The sequence below is a fragment of the Gobio gobio genome (genome assembly GCF_949357685.1).
Source record: "Gobio gobio genome assembly, chromosome: 21".
Classification (NCBI taxonomy): domain Eukaryota; kingdom Metazoa; phylum Chordata; class Actinopteri; order Cypriniformes; family Gobionidae; genus Gobio; species Gobio gobio.
Window position 1 is genome coordinate 31,825,127 of NC_137117.1, and position 16,829 is coordinate 31,841,955.

The 16,829-nt window shown below is 36.3% G+C and overlaps 2 protein-coding genes across 3 annotated transcripts in view; both read right to left on the reverse strand.

Moving 5' to 3' along the window:
* tcea2 (transcription elongation factor A (SII), 2) overlaps positions 1–16,829 on the reverse strand; it is a 774,534-nt gene that overhangs the window by 586,771 nt on the left and 170,934 nt on the right. The window lies entirely within an intron of this gene.
* The window catches only part of lama5 (laminin, alpha 5), a 96,843-nt gene that overhangs the window by 46,044 nt on the left and 33,970 nt on the right, over positions 1–16,829 (reverse strand). For both annotated transcript variants that reach the window (XM_079803567.1, XM_079803566.1), the window contains exons 3-12: positions 14,464–14,581; positions 12,875–12,993; positions 12,521–12,691; positions 12,309–12,406; positions 6,611–6,726; positions 2,029–2,147; positions 1,734–1,824; positions 1,420–1,554; positions 1,211–1,252; positions 972–1,112 (exon numbers count right to left, since the gene is read on the reverse strand). In XM_079803567.1, coding sequence (XP_079659693.1) covers positions 972–1,112; positions 1,211–1,252; positions 1,420–1,554; positions 1,734–1,824; positions 2,029–2,147; positions 6,611–6,726; positions 12,309–12,406; positions 12,521–12,691; positions 12,875–12,993; positions 14,464–14,581 — 1,150 coding nt within the window. The remainder of the gene's footprint in view (positions 1–971; positions 1,113–1,210; positions 1,253–1,419; positions 1,555–1,733; positions 1,825–2,028; positions 2,148–6,610; positions 6,727–12,308; positions 12,407–12,520; positions 12,692–12,874; positions 12,994–14,463; positions 14,582–16,829) is intronic.

The window sequence follows — 16,829 nt, forward strand, 5'->3', positions numbered from 1 at the left end:
TTTTTATCAACTAGTTCCTTCATGTTAGTTAATACATTAACTAATGTTAAAAAATGAAACCTTAGTGTAAAGTGTTACCAAAATATCACTGTGATTAATTCAGTGACAATTATAAGACTAATAAATAGCATTTAACTCTTTCCCCGCTATTGATAGAAATTTCTGGCTTTCCGCGTTTTCACTTTTATATAGTAGGGGGCGCTATGACACATCTTCTGAAAGAGTACAGAATCTCTTGATCAAATCACAGGTGAAAAAGAAGCAGAAACAAGCAATAGCATATGTAAGCTGATGCATATGTAAAATAATGCTTTTATATACATTAAACCGCAAATAAATCAAAACTGCCTAATGTGACCAAATGAAATGTTGGCAAGCTATAGGACCGTGAAGCTTTTGGGGGTATCGGTAGACTCGATTTACTCCGTCTATGTTTTGATCATGGTCCTGAATCCGATATGGATGTAGTCTTTGACATTTTTTTTTTTTTTTTTTTGCTCAAAATGTTGCCTTTTTATGAAGCTTACCCACATTCAAGTGTTGATAAAAAAAAAGAATGCATTAAGCTATAATAAAACAGAGGTGTCTGTTCTTTCTTTTGATATATTGCATGTTCAGATATTCATAGAAGAAAATATTCTGTGGGCCATGAAAATTTAGTGAAAAACATTGAAAATGTTGGCGGAGAAAGGGTTAATTAATGCTTTAATTTAATAATTTTAAATTACATACAGATTTAGTTTAAATCTTGTTAGATACATATATTTTAATATATTAAATATTTTAATTGACATGAACCACTGATTTGTCTATTCAACTATCTATTATGTTTGTTAATGACTGTAAAGTAAACTTTAAAACTATATGTTTATTTAATTTGTTTATTTATTTAAACACATTTATAATTATGTGATGTCACAACACAGCAGTGGCATTAACATATAAAAAGGGCAGAGTGTGTGTGTCCTTACGTTGGCAGTTGAGGCCGAAGTGTCCATGAGCACAGGTGTCGCAGTGCTCTCCAGTGAATTGAGGTTTACACACACATGTACTGGTGCGAGGGTCCGGCCTACAGGAGTTCCCTTCTGTGCCTGCAGCACTGCACTCACAGTCTGCAAACACAAGAATGCAATACAACGGGTGTAAAATCAGTGAAGAAGAATTTAACCAAATCAAATTCAAATTAAGATGAGTCAAATCAGTGTCTTACTGATGATTTCTCCTGCAGGTCTGGCCTCTCCACGGATGTAAACTGACAAGAACAGACACAAGGAAACAAATTTTATAACAAAAAAGAAGGATTTCTTTACACACACATTTGTTTTATCATTGAGAGATTAAGCCGCAGTGAATAAATTCATCTGAAATATAATGCCTGAAACATTCATGAAAGCTTCAAAGACACACACACACACTTACGGTAGCATTCAGGGAAGCGTTCGTATCCCTCTGCACATTCGTCACAGTTCTCCCCGGTGTAGTTGGGTTTACAGTAGCAGCGTCCGGTCAGGTCCTCACATGTACCATCAGTGAACTCAGACTCACACTGACACTCTGCAGAATCAGAGAAAACAAGCAAAAGAAAAGAACATGTTTTAACTATATCTACAGTTTTATTTTCATTCAAAATCAATTAAAATGAAAACTGAAAATATAAAATAAAAGTGAATTAAAGATATTAATAAATATTATATAAATAATACTAAAATAACAGTGTATGACAGGGGACTCACTTGAACAGGCGAATGGGGACTCTAGTGGATGGTCAGGTGATCTGTAGTAGCCGGAAATGCAGCGTTCACAGTTGATGCCTGTGGTGTGATGCTGTGAGAGAATAAAAATCATAGGATTTATTTGCAAAAACATCAAAAGCTGTTTCCAAACCCAGTGAGCATGTATTTGATGGCCAAAAATGTTGTATGCATCTATGTTGCCCATGAATGCCACAAATGTCTAGGTAGGCTTTGAGGCTGCATTACTTTCGCGTTATAATTTTCGTGTTATATGTGTTTGTACACCTGAGCCCACCTGGCATTCGATACACGCTCCACCGCCCCTGTATTCTCCCTGCGTGTTGATACTGGCTCTCCGCTGGTCGATCTCTGGATCATAGTAGCACTCTGATGAGTGTCTGTGGCAGTTACAAGCTGAAAACACACACACAACACAGTTACATCACCATATAATCAGCCTGAAGACGAAATGAATAACTCGTCTGCCATTGCAGAGAGAACGATATACAAGCAGGACAGATACAAACAGGGCAGGACATGGATAAAATACTCAGACATTGACACACACATCCACCTGAAGAGTTCAGACTGTCCAAAGATAATCGACAGCAGAGAAGGGAAGAAGAAGAGAAAAGACAACAGACGTTAGCTAGGAGTGAAATTAGCAAGGAGAAAACAAGAGAAACTGTTAGGGACTCTTTAGATTCTAAATAACGTATTGACAAAATAACATTCAATAATTGTGTGTACCCTTACAAAAATTGGTAGCATAGTACTAGCATAAACAGATGTAACACATGTCAAAATTTAGTGAAATATTATGCAATACTAACAAAGACTGCAATTGTTTATGTGTGTTTGAATGATGATGTGTCATGAGATGCTCGGAGAGAAACACAGACGGACAACGAGCATGACTACAGACCTTAACATATTGTGGTCAAAATTTGACAATAAAATGTAATTATAGTATTCTACACACACAATGTGACATAATTCAAATATTGGAATCATATTGGATCTTTACTAGGGTTGTAAAAAATAAATGTGTTAATTTTGACTTTTTTTAACGCGTTCAAATATTTAATACAATTAATGCAGCATCCCTTTTTTTCTGTCATTCATTCAAGTATTATTAAACCATTCAAGACCGAAAAGACAAAAATCTGAGACAGCTACTGACGCGCTGTGTCAAAACACCCGAAACACGCACACAGAAAGCTGCTTCAGACAGCGCACCAGCACCACATTGACTTCTCTTTCGAGCTTGAAAGGACTAAAACACACAATGAGTCTTAAATGAGTTAAAAAGTATTAAATGAACTTAAAGAGTTGTGTAAAATAGGATGTGGCAGGTCTTAAAAGTGACAGCACAGCAGCCTAATACACCTGCTGCTGTCTGTGATTAAAGTTTATCAAAAAAGAAAAGACAAAGAGAAAATCACTCACTGCTCTTGATTGAAACGAAACGAAACGAAAAACGTTTGTATCTTTAATAACATAGTGTTGAACCCTGATATATCAAAGGAACAGCTAAATGTGACATTTATTGCAATGAGTTTATGTGAATATTGATGTAAGTTCACTTAAATTAAAAGTTGTTATGTTTTTTCAAGTCTATTAAATGTTCAAATTGATAGCTTTCAATTATAGTGTAATGGTAAATGCTTATAATTAATGGCTAAGAAACTGAATGGCTGCAAACTGAGAAAAAAAATCAATTTAATAGAGACATTATGACAGTATTGATACTGGTATCAGTGATACAGACCTTCATTCATAATGCATAGTAAAAAGATACCATTAAACAGATATTTAAAATATACCATCTTTTTGTTTTTTTTACATTATTTTGGAGATTCAATCTGAAAGCACTACAGAAAATGCGTGATTAATTAGTTACTTTTTAATTGATTGACAGCACTAATATTTACATTTTCTCTTAATACTGGTTGATCAGTAAAGAACATTGTTTTTTTCTATACCCTTGTCTACAGTTTTTCGACAGTTATTTATCAATTTATTTAAAAAAAATATTTTGAGCTTAATATTTGATCATTTATTTATTTATTTATTTATTAATTACCATAAAAATAATTGGAAATTATTCCAAAGTAAGGCTAATTTGAAATTAGTATGATGAGTTTCAGTTTTCAGCTCAATGAGTTCAGAATTTCATCACTAATTTTCAGAGATAAAAGGTTTAACACTTTAATCAGCTGTGATTAGCAATATTTATTTGTTCATTTATTTATTTAAAGAAAAGAAAATAATTCATAATTATTTCCGAGTAAAGGTGTGGTGAAATCTTTCAGGAGAAAAAAGGGCCATTGTCTATTGTAGAGATGTACGGTATGAAGCAAAGTTCACACAGAAGCAGTTTTCTGTTGGTCAACGCGGCGAATTCGACCAATTTGACTAACATTAACCTGATGCTAAATCATGGGGAAATCTTTCGAACTAACACGAAATTCCAGATCACATGGATTCCTGTTTCAGGCCAGTGGGTTCAGAATTGGTGGTTGCGGCTAAGAATTGCATCACTAACAACACTTTACACTTGTTAACACTTGAATCAGCTGTGATTAGCAAAATCTCATAGTGTCAGGACAAATTCACTATTTAAAATATGCACCAGCAGGCATTAAAAAGCTCTCAAAACTACAGAATGTGTGTTATTCCTGTCGCACAGTGGAGTCTTTGACAGGACGTGCGGTGTGGAATGGCTGTGTTTTGTTAAGGGACTAGTCCATTGACGGCAGGGTGATGACACAGTGACCCGGCATGAGATGAAACAGTTCTGTCAGATGGGACAGTCTCTCTGGCTTAACTCAAGCCAGCACTGCTCACAGATGTGCTATAAACCTCACTGAGGTCTCGCTCCACACAAAGGGGCGGTTATATATTTGGGAAGTCAGAGATTAGATTAGGTTAGAAACTGAGGATATCCAACAACATACTCAGTGGAGACGTTTTCCAGACTGAAACGGCTCCCAATACACAGATAGACACCCAAAGAGTGAGACTGAGATCCTCTAAAAAGCATTGTGGGACTATTTTTACAGTGTGTGAGAGACTTGATTAGCGTCTGCATGAGCTCACAGCAGGCTGGGGCTGTTCACACAGACTGCCAGCCGCTCTTATTCACACTGTCTCTGATGTCTTACTAAAGCAGGGACTACGCTGATCCAAAATCCTCGCACAACAAAACCGATCCTAGATCTGAAAGGCTAATATGTATTCACATTTATAGAGGTATCAGGTAGCCATTTTTACTTTGAGGACTAGGTGTGCCACTTAAAAAAAAAAAGTAAATGATCAATTTAATCATTAAAAATAATAAATCACTTTTTAAATAGACAAATTAACACTAAATTGTGTCTTAAAATGTAGTTAAATAATAGTAAACTAATCAATTAATATATTTTTAATTGACGAAATACAGAAACATTGTACATTTAGGAAATTTATTTCATTTTTGAAAGACAATTTTAAATTGTTTTAATATGTCCTTTTGATAAAGGCTTTTCTTCATCCATTTGCCAATATGATTAAAGACTTCAGGAAAAATATATAACACCACAAAATTGTGGAATGCGGTCACACGTAATGCTTGCGTACATGCCGTGGCCGTTTTCACAGACTCGCCTTTTTTGGGGGTTTGCACAGGGATGATGATGGTATAGTTTCAAAACTATTTCAAACCTATTTCATGTTTAGTTTTTAGCCTGACCTGGCCGAGCCAACGAATGCACTTCTCTCTAAGTATAGCAGACATGCTTCTCATGCTGGGGACGTTCCAGGACCTCTATGTTAGATGGTATTGTTTAAGTGATGCCAAAATTAATAAGAAATTAATCAAATAATTAATCAATCAAAAACTTACTTTAGCTTTTCATCTAAAACAAAATGAATTTCCTATCATCACTGTAAAGCTGCTTTGAAGCAATCAGTGTTGTAAAAAGCGCTGTATAAATAAAGGTGACTTGACTTGACACTAATGCTCACATAGTCTTTTACGTACTGTATGTTAGAATAACACAAGCTGAAATGTTAAAAATGTATGTATGAAGAAAAACTTCCCTATTGAAAAAACCTATACCAAAATGTATTTAAAATACATATTTCATACTAAGTATACTACAAATCCATTAACATATTTACTGACATATCGCTTGAGACTTACTGATATAAATATTATAATTAAACTTTATTTGGAGTACTTCTTTAATGCACAATGCACATTTCTTAATATTAAACCTAAAATGTGTTTTAATATCAATATTTGTAAGGATAGTATAATACAAGATATTTAAAGTGTACACTTGCAATAGTTCCACTTTAGCACAATCAAATATACATAAGTTCATCTTTAGTTGGACTTCAGCACTACTATAAGATGTTCCAATTTAGTAGACTTTAAGTATATTAATTTAGTATACCAAAAGTACAATTGCAGGGTATTCACATTAAGTACATACATATTTAAACGTATTTGTAGTATACTTAGCATAAAATAAATGTATTTCAAATACATTTTGGTATATTTATTGTTTACTAGAGTTGTGCGATTGAATGAGTGAAGGAAAAAAACAGATCACAAAAACAGACAGAAATCATTCAAGATTCTCTGTAAGTTTTGGAACATTCTGAAAAAGTCACACTTATACTTTTAGATGTCCATTCATACATAAAGAAGAGCACTGTTGGAAAGAATAAAGGAAATGTTGTTCTGCCATCAAGACAGGAAAGAAGAAAAAAATCTCCCAAAAAAGAGAAATCATGTTTTGTGAACAATATGTCAAGGAGGCGCCAGCAGGTACTATTGTAAATCTTTGTTTTGTTGGCTCGCTGGACACAGAGAGAGGAGAACTCACGTTCACATTCATTGGCACTGTAAGTCGTGGCTGGTTTCCACGGAAACTGGTTGAAGCCGGGGCAACAGCGATCACATGACGGGCCACAAGTGTTGTGCTTGCAGTCACACTGAAGCCTGGGGTACAGAGACATAAAAGACAAAGCATAGGTTATCCCTTAAAACAACAAAGCCGTTTCATCATTCATATCCTTTTGAGTCATTTTCATGAAAAGCTGATTTCGTCAGGGACTTTACTTGCAACTTATATATATATATATATATATATATATATATATATATATATATATATATATATATATATATATATATATATATAATGTTTTTTCTTTTCTAATGATTTTTTTAATAGAAATTCTCACTACCATGTTTGAAGGTTATTCACATGAGAATCACTTTTGTCCTCTTTCTATGTCAATCTTGAGGGGCCACAATATGCAAATACTAAAGAACCAATCCAATGAGCCACACAAGAGCTTACAGTGTTTTAATTCAAGTGTCTAAACTTCTCACTGACCTTGCTGCTTCCATGAAAAGAGTGAATTAGGGAGATAGAGGGAAAGCGAAAGAGCCTTCAAAACCTGAGAGCCTGAAAGGGTTAAGTTCTTCACGCTTGCGTAATTTTCCTATGATATCTGAAAAGCTGATCGAATTAACTGAGACTCAGAGGTTTGCTCACGTGTGGCTGCATTTACTCACGTATCATTATAAAGCTACACAGTGGACAGTAAGGAACTGCTACACACTTTACACATCCCATATTCAAACATTCAAATGATAAACATCAAAACAACCTTCAAACAACAACAAAAAATATATATAATTTCTAAAACAAGATGATTGACAGGGCATTTTAAACAGTGACAGGACGCATGCAAGTAATCAACAGAGTGGTCCGTTAAAGACGCAACTATGACAAAGTAGTACCTACTATTCAGCTACACACTCCAAACTATGTACTTCTTCTTCACAAAACAGTACTTTTAGGGCATAGTACATACAGTAAGTAGGTGAATTGAGATGCAACATGGGTATTGATGGGAATTGTGGCTAATTTAATGCAGTCTCGTACATAAATACACAAAAACAGTGTTTTAAAATGAAAACAACCCTCGTCTACACTGGTGTTTCCATTGCGTTTCAGAAATGATTTCTGTCTACACTGCTTGACCGAAAATGCATGTCACATGACCGTTCATACACACTGGGCATGCGCGTACAAGTGTAAACAGTTGCCTCAAGTAGACAGCTGCAGTATTATAAAATACAGCGTTTAACTGCATAACGCTGCTAAAAAGGACCACAAAGTCAGCAAAGCATGCAGTTACGTCTCCGTGTTAATGCTTTTGGGAAACGCATCCCTGGTCTGTCATTGTCGTGTTCCGGTAGCATATAATGTGGGCAGCCACGCCATCGTTTTTAAAAGTCTCCATTTTGGTCTGTTTACACTGAAACGCATCCCCGGAGTTTCCAAAACTAAAACGGGGTCTGCAGCGTTTTCAAAAGTGAGGTTCAAAAACACAGGCGTAGTGTAGACGACAGGGTTAACCGTAGCAAAAGTTATGCATTTTAAAACTAAAACGCCCTAGTGTAAACGGGGCCTCACTTTCACTCATCTGAGTAATACTAAGTGCACACATATGGACGGAGGCACATTTGCACTCAAGTGTGCACTTTAGTTTCCCTGAATCTGTTTGGACGGTTCAGCTTGAGCAGCAGTTTTATCCGTCATTAGCATCCACCCACAGTGAGAGCAAGTGTTCCAGAGCCTCACTTTAAATGAGCAACAGCCAACCATACTAACCAACCCCATCCAGAGTCTATTAACCCTCAGCTGCCCTCTAGATCTCCTCTAAGACTTTAATACACATGCCTGAACGTCTAACGCTTCGGGTTCAGTTTACAGCATGGAAAAAGTTACCACTCAACCCAAATTTCCCCATAAATCAACTGCACACTGACATCTGTTTAACTCCTTGGGGCAAACAGGTGGATCTGGGAAGCTTATAGATGGAGTACGCTTTAGCGATTGACTTGTGACCTTCAGTGTCTGACTCATTCTCTGGGTCATCCTCATTCAACTCAGTCAATCAAAACCCTCCACCATTCACTAACTGTCAGTATTCATTCAGTCAGCATTCAGAATAGTTCCTCATCGGCATCCTTCCGTCTTCGGGAGACGATGGTGTAGCTTCCAGTTTGGTGATTTTTTTATCTGCACCTTCGCGAGTGGCTATAAAGCCAGACTCTTGAATGGCAATCTCTGCTGCGTTTTCTGCAGGTGAACGACGATGCCTGCTGAGGCTGCCGTTGCTTTTCCTTCCTCTTGACTCTCTTTGTGGCAAGATTTTTTTATTCCTGGTTTCCTCTGCTTTCTGTACGCCCTGTCTGACAACGAAAATGCCAGGCGGAACGGTCTTCATGACTCTCCCATCATCATCATTTTCATCATCATCATCACCCCAGCCTTCAGTTTCACATGATCCTTCAGAAATGTAATATGCTGATTTGCTGCTCAAGATGTCTTTCTAACTGAATACAAACATTGCTATTAACGTTACATGGTAGCCTGTGTACCGTTTCACATACTATTAAAAAAACAGTACTCAGTGTATACTGTGCAGTAGGCTAGTATTTAATTGCAAACCACTCATTTTGAGCAGCTCCTTAACTCCACCCATTCTATAATAAAACATCACCACAGAAAGATGTAATTAAATCGTCCACACCTAGGAAAGATGTGTGGTGCATATTGAAATATACAGGTGTGACAGTCTCAGAGGAAAACATCTGGTCTCCTACATCCACATCGCATGTATATCAGTAGATCTCGACAATATAAGTTACACACGCAACAAAAAAAAAACTCCTATGAAGAGGAAATCACAAAGAACAGCAGATTTAACAAAAGATCCATGAAGGTTATGAAAACTCTCCCTCCTCTCCAAACACAATGTTAGCATATGTTTCTTGTTGCCATGATCTGAATTAACCCTCTGGGCTTTGATAATCCCCACACAGGAGAGCGTTTTTTCTTTTCTTTTTTTCAAACTGTTATATATGACACCTTCCAGGTGGTTCATATTCCTGTTTGCTTGCACTGAACGCAGCCGGAATCTGTGGAATGAACGAATACAGTAACAGACTATTTATCAGCAGGGACAAAAGCTATGACCGGCGGATACATCTTGATTGCGACATGCAAAGAGCCAGGGAGATCTCTCAAGATTCCTGAAATATTACACAAACCACTGTCGGTTAAACAGTGGGATCTGCTTTATGTCCAACGGTCTTCTACAATAAACGACCACATACAGCACATATTTTTGAGGATTTCGCTTAAATATTTGTACGATTTCATTACTTTTTAACTTCCGACATCCTCTTGGAAGATGGTTAAAATAGCAAAACAAATGAAGCCACTGGATAAATTCTACAAAAACTTCTACAATGACCTGAGTGAATGAAACCCTTCCTAGACATTTAGCCCATTAAAAGTGAGCAAATGCTGAACTGATAAAGCTGGTAAATCCAGACGCCTGCAGGGCCTCAGAGCTGAAGAATGTCCCTCCCCAGCCACCATCACTCACTGTCCTGAGACACGCGCCTTAGAGAAGATGCTCTGACTATGAGCCTTCTATCTAAAAACCCTGGTGTGAATATCATAAACAAAAAAGCAGATCCAGCGAGATATTAGTGGCCCTGTTTTCTAAAATTCTGGATTACATAATAGGTCTAAAACATTATGCTTGATGATAAATAATATTACACTGTGTGCAGAATTATTAGGCACGTTGATTTTCTGATCATATTTTTTTTCCAGGCACATTTGACCAATTCCAAACCACAGTAATCCTAATAACTACTGTTAATTTAGTATTTAATAATGTATAAGTGATATACAATTGTTCATGAAGACTGGAAATGAAAAACACCTTATATTCAGGTGTGCAGAATTATTAGGCATGTTTTCTTTAACAGATAAATTGAGCCAAAAAAGAGATTTAACTCAGACTGAAAAGTAAAAAAATATGAAATGCCCATGAGAAGGATGCAATACTAATGCAATACTAGACATTGCAGTTAAGGCATGACCATTGGACAGTGAAATGCTCGTTGGGTCAGCAGGTGTCAGGATCCCAGAGATTTAAATTAGGTAAAGAATCCTAAAAAATGACCCCCACTAGATAAGAATCACAAGCTGAAGTGTTGTAAAATACATGAAGAAGTTTTTTTTATAGGCTTTATGGACAGATAGGTTGAGAGTGACTCTTGAAGGACCAGCACCACATCCTCTAGTACCACTGTTTGAAGAATTCATCTTCCAGAATCTGGCAGTACGTTTTGGGAGTTCATTTTAGTCCATCTCTGCAAAACGGACTTCAGAATGGACAAAAATGAACTCCCAAAACTTACTACCAGATTCTGGAAGATGAATTCTTCAAACAGTGGTGCAAGAGGATGTGGTGCTGGTCCTTCAAGAGTCACTCTCAACCTATCTGTCCATAAAGCCTATAAAAAAACCTTCTTCATGTATTTTACAACACTTCATCTTGTGATTCTTATTTAGTGGGGGTCATTTTTTAGGATTCTTTACCTAATTTAAGTCTCTGTGATCCTGACACCTTGCACTTCTGGAGACTCCAGGTTAAGATTGCAGCACTGGAAAACGGTGGTGCTGGAGACTAAAGGGTTCCTGATGGTTTCACACTTAATTCTTCACCTTAATTCTTTTGCAGTTAACATCTTTTCTTCACCACCTGTTTTTGTCAGATCCTGCTGACCCAACGAGCATTTCACTGTCCAATGGTCATCCCTTAACTGCAATGTCTAGTATTGCATTAGTATTGCATCCTTCTCATGGGCATTTAATACTTTTTGACTTTTCAGTCTGAGTTAAATCTCTTTTTTGGCTCATTTTATCTGTATAAGAAAACATGCCTAATAATTCTGCACACCTGAATATAAGGTGTTTTTCATTTCCAGCCTTCATGAACAATTATATATCACTTATACATTATTAAATACTAAATCAATAGTAGTTATTAGGATTACTGTGGTTTGGAATTGGTCAAATGTGCTTGGAAAAAAAATATGATCAGAAAATCAACGTGCCTAATAATTCTGCACACAGTGTATGAGGTGAAAACATGTATTGAAAGTTTAGAATCAGGCAAGTGAAGACTCCTCAGAGCAAAGCGTCAGGGCAGCATGTATGTGCCTGTGCTAGTGGTCTGTTAACCCCCTCCAGGCACAGAAATGAACAAGTATGATTTAAGCCTCCTTCACATATTTACAGAAAGAAATGCCCCCCAGCTCATAGTCATGAAAAGTTTGCATATATGCTGCAAATTTGCATATTTGCAGCAGTGTAGCAACAAAATGTGCATACTGATGATATCATTACAATCGTTGGATAAGGCAGGAAAACATATTCACAAAAGAGTTGGCAAAAACAGGGCAAAATACTTCCGATTTTGGGAGATTTCTGAAATAAGTCTCTTATGCTCACCAAGACTGCATTTATTTGATTAAATATTATAAAATACTATTACAATTTTAAACTATTTTATATAGTTTGAAGCTTATTTATTATCAATGTTGAAAACAGTTGTGCAGACGACCCAAGTTTGAATTTGACTTGTGACATTTAAATCCCATAAATAAAACAAATTAAAATATTCTTAAAGGTCACTTACTTGTATGGGTCATTGGGGTCTTGAGCATTACAGGCCTCAGCGTGGCCATTACACACACATCTTCCTCCAATACTGATGTCTTTAATACTGTAGTAATACTGAAGAATAAAAGCAGATATTGTATGATATAGTTGGAATAATGTATGGTTTTGTAATGGAGCTTTGTTTGTCATTTTTGTCCATTCAAAACAATGAAGTGGGGCCTATCTTACTCTTCGTGTGACCGTGGGGTCTCTCAGGGCTATGCCCATCAGGTGACCCAGCAGTGTGTTGGTGCGGAGGAAGCGCAGGCGGATGTTGGTGGCTTTGGTGAACTCCCTCAGAACGGGAGAGTAGGAGAAGTTCATGGCGCCCGGTCGTCCGTTCACCAGAGACACCACAATCTGAACGTGTGTGAGAGTGATTTAACAATGGCAAAAGTCAGACTTCACAATGATACCTAAAGTGTCTACAAAAATATTAAAATTATATAAGTGTATGTAAAAGCAGAACAGATAGGTCAGTGGGCAAGAGCCAGTGTTGAGACCTTGTTGAGACCTCAGTGTTGAGTTTGTCAGTCTCCGTACCTCTCCATTCTCCAAAGGGACAATCCGTGAGTACTCTGTTGTGCAAATGATATCGTCATCATTGTTGATCCGCTCGATAGTCCTCTTGCCAAATCGCTCGATACAGTCTCTCTTAGAAGCTGGAGCAAAAACAGAGACGATAAACAAATCAGTTGAGAAAATGTTAGGACACTGGTCTGGACAATCTATTTAAAGTCACCATGAAATCAAGATTGACAATTCTTGTTTTTGTTAATAGAATATTGCAGCATTTATTATATAAATGATTTCTCTGTGCACACATCATTATTCTTTTTAATTAATGTGCCCTTGTAATCTTTGATCAACATAATTTCCCCTCACTCTTGCTATGTCATCTCTTCTTTTCTTCAATGACGTTTACTGGCGCGAAGGAGAGACAACCGGTCACTCACATGACATCACAGCGATAGCAAACCACAACAATCCAACGAGCCAATCAATTCCCATTGGGCAAAATCAAGTAGTGCATTTTTTTCTTGTTCGAGAAGCCATTTCACTCGGATATATGTCACAGCAGGGAAGAAAAGACTATCGCAACCTGCCGACTTTAAGTAAGTACATTTGAGGACTTTCATTATTAGTGGACTTTGGTTTGATTCTTGATATTTTTAAGTTGTATAATTAAGATTAAGTTTTATTAAGATTATTAGTATCTTTACCTAATTCCATGTAAGAATGCCACAGTGAGATAAAAGACAAGTGCTTTAATATTAAGATACTCATACTTAAAAAGTAACTGATATATATATTTTTTTAATTATGTTATTATATAATTATTTTAATATCAAAACATAATATAAATACATTTAAAACTAATATTAATTAATTAATACATATAAACAATAATATAAATATATAAATTAATATAAATTAACAGTATAAATATAACTCAAATGAATATAAATTAGTACATTATTTTAAACAATATAAATTGTTATTTATAATAAATTAGTTGTAACTTTATTTGTAACATATTCGTGAACCTGAACTTAACTAGAAGTACTGGTTAACATTGTCTAAATTGTCTAATGCAAAGCTGACTCTAGACCGAATATTAGAGAATTTATAAAATATGCTACTTATAAAGTATACATACGACATACATCAATTTGTCACAGAATGTTACCTCTTCTCTCCATCTTTCTCTAGCATTCTGTTTTTGTTTTGAACAGAGTCATGGAGGCAATTGTGGGCTGATGGATTGTGAGTTTAGCAAAACAACTGAAAATTACATTTCATTATGCTGATAATGTCAAACCTCCAAATGCCAGCGAAGGGGTGTAGTTATTGTTGCCAGGATTGTGGCCTACACCTACACAACTGATGGCCTTCAGTGACTAACAAAACTACACAATATGTGTGCTTGCAAACCATAGTGTCAGAGAACAGAAAGAGTTGTCCAAAACCTGACCTTTCTCACTTAACCCACACTTTCATTTCCATAATGCATTCTTTTCAATCACTGAAGGCCGCACAGTGTTCATGGAGCTGTTTTCATTACTATGATGAAAACAGAAGTGAACATAACACATAAGAACAGTGATAAAAAGCTAATTTCAGTTACTCACAAGCGAAGAACTTCCATGGCTTGTATGTTTTCCCAAAGTCAATGGAGCGCTCCAGAACCCACAGGTCCGGCCGGGGCGAGTTGGCAAACTTGATGAGAACGTATGCAACATGGAAAAGCTGGGAAGAATAAAAAGAATTTCAATATAAGTTCTTGTTTGCATTAAACTTTATCATACATATCGCCATTACTGAATATATACCATCAGCCACCTTGCTCTATCAGTATCAGGAATGGACAATAAAAACCCATATTAGTGACGACAACCCACCCACCTTAGAGACAATAAACCGACCCTAACACTGTACAATACTTTAGTTTAACCTTGGTTATACATGCATCTAATGGAACTGTAGATGGAAGATATTTCTATACTATAATGGACCTGATGACAACACCACCACCTTAAACTTCCTTTTCACATAAAGTCATCACATATGAATATCAATCCTATCTCCCAGGCCGTCTGATGGGAGTGGCCCTATATTAATAAGGCAGTTATGGCTGTGAGCTCATATAATGTCAAAGTAATGTTGTTTTTATATGACTGATAGATTGATAAAGTCTTTGAGGTTCACAGATGTTCTCCCACAGTGCCTCAATCAAAGACATGGACATAATTGGACTGTTTTCCCTAAACTGACTCCATTGCCGTGACTCAATCAACAATACAGTTTTTCTGCCCTGGGGAGAAAGAAAGGTGGAAGTAATTACTTCATGACTATTAAATGATGTAATGCTAAGTTAATGTGGAGATTAATACTGTTAGTAAATATATACCAAATACTACGTTTGCATGTATAATCAAGTTGGCTTATTTAATTTTTTTTGTCTAGTTTGATCTTGTATAGCATAAAAAATGAAGTTTGAAATTGTTTAAAACATTCATACAATTATTATTATTATTACATAATGATGGACATATAGTCACAGTCTGTGAAATAATTTCCATTTTTATGGTTATCTCACACAAAATGATTTCGAGCTTGTTGGTTTAACAAAAACATCAATGACAAAAAACACATCAATAATATAACAATACTTAAACTAAAAATATATAAAAATAAATGTTTTTATGTTTATTTAATAAGTCTAGAAAAGTATTTTCAATCTCAGGACAGTAACAAAAGCAAGACATTTTTACTTTATGCCCCATAAAATCTGATTTAGAAATAATACATATTAGATTTATAAAATGTATCATTCGTGTCTGAAGAACACGGAATCATGTAAAAACATGGATCATGAAGATAATATTTCTTTCAAAGGTGTTTACAGGGAGATAACATTTCTGATGGAAGCCAAAACTCAGCTGATCAACTCTAATCTCCTTGGTCTTATGTGATAACCACCTGACATTCATTTGTGTTCTTTTTGCTATCTCTACAACTCCCAACACCATAGCGCATTCTCTCACGGGAACGGCTGTTCTGTTATTAAACTACAGTATAACTTTAATACATATTAAACTATAAGAGTAATCCATAATGAAGCATCCTATCATAAATATTAGACATTCTTCTTCTAATCTTACTGGAAATGTGTCTTCCTTAGGAAAGCCAAAGGCTTAATGCTTAAACATCCATCTACTTCCTCTCTAAGCCCCTCAGCTCTGACAACACAGTATCCCCTTCAACACACACAAAACCATCCCCCACCATCTATACTAACTTCCACAACCCCTCAATGCAACGCAAAGCAACCCCAAAGCCCCTCTGCTACAAAGAAGCACTTCAGCCCATCAGGGGCTTTTGTCAACGCAAGCCTCCTCACAGATACGCAGAACAAAAACACATCTGTGGAAATATCTGACGGGAGTAGCGAGGTGGAAAGGTGGGCTCTTTGAAATGGGGATCAGATGCTCTTTCTACCATCTGCCAGACGGGCCGCTGGTCACAAGGGGTGTGAATGAACCTGAACTTCAGAGTGTGTGAGTGTGTTTGTGTGTGTGTGTGTGTGTGTGTCTGCTTTTCTCATTTACTTAGGACCATGATGAGAGATGCAACATGCTTCTCGAGGCAGTAAGTTTTATATGAGCATGAGATTATATCTAACCATTTGGATCCACCCCGATGTCTTATGGGTTGTAATGCATTTAAAGTTAACTTAACAGTGCTTTAGACCATCAAAATCATGTCTATAAGGTCAAATGATATCAATTTTAATTAAAATGAACAAAAACTAGAGAGAAATAAAGATTTTACATATACATTTTTTCTGATAAAAATGTAGTGGTTGCCACAGCAAAACTCACTGGCTAGTAGCTATGGTGCTCTGAGTGCATGCTATTTGGTGCTAGTGTCTTCTGGGTGGTTTCTATGGGGTTGCACACAGTTTCTAGGTGGCTACTTACTGGGAAAGGCTGTC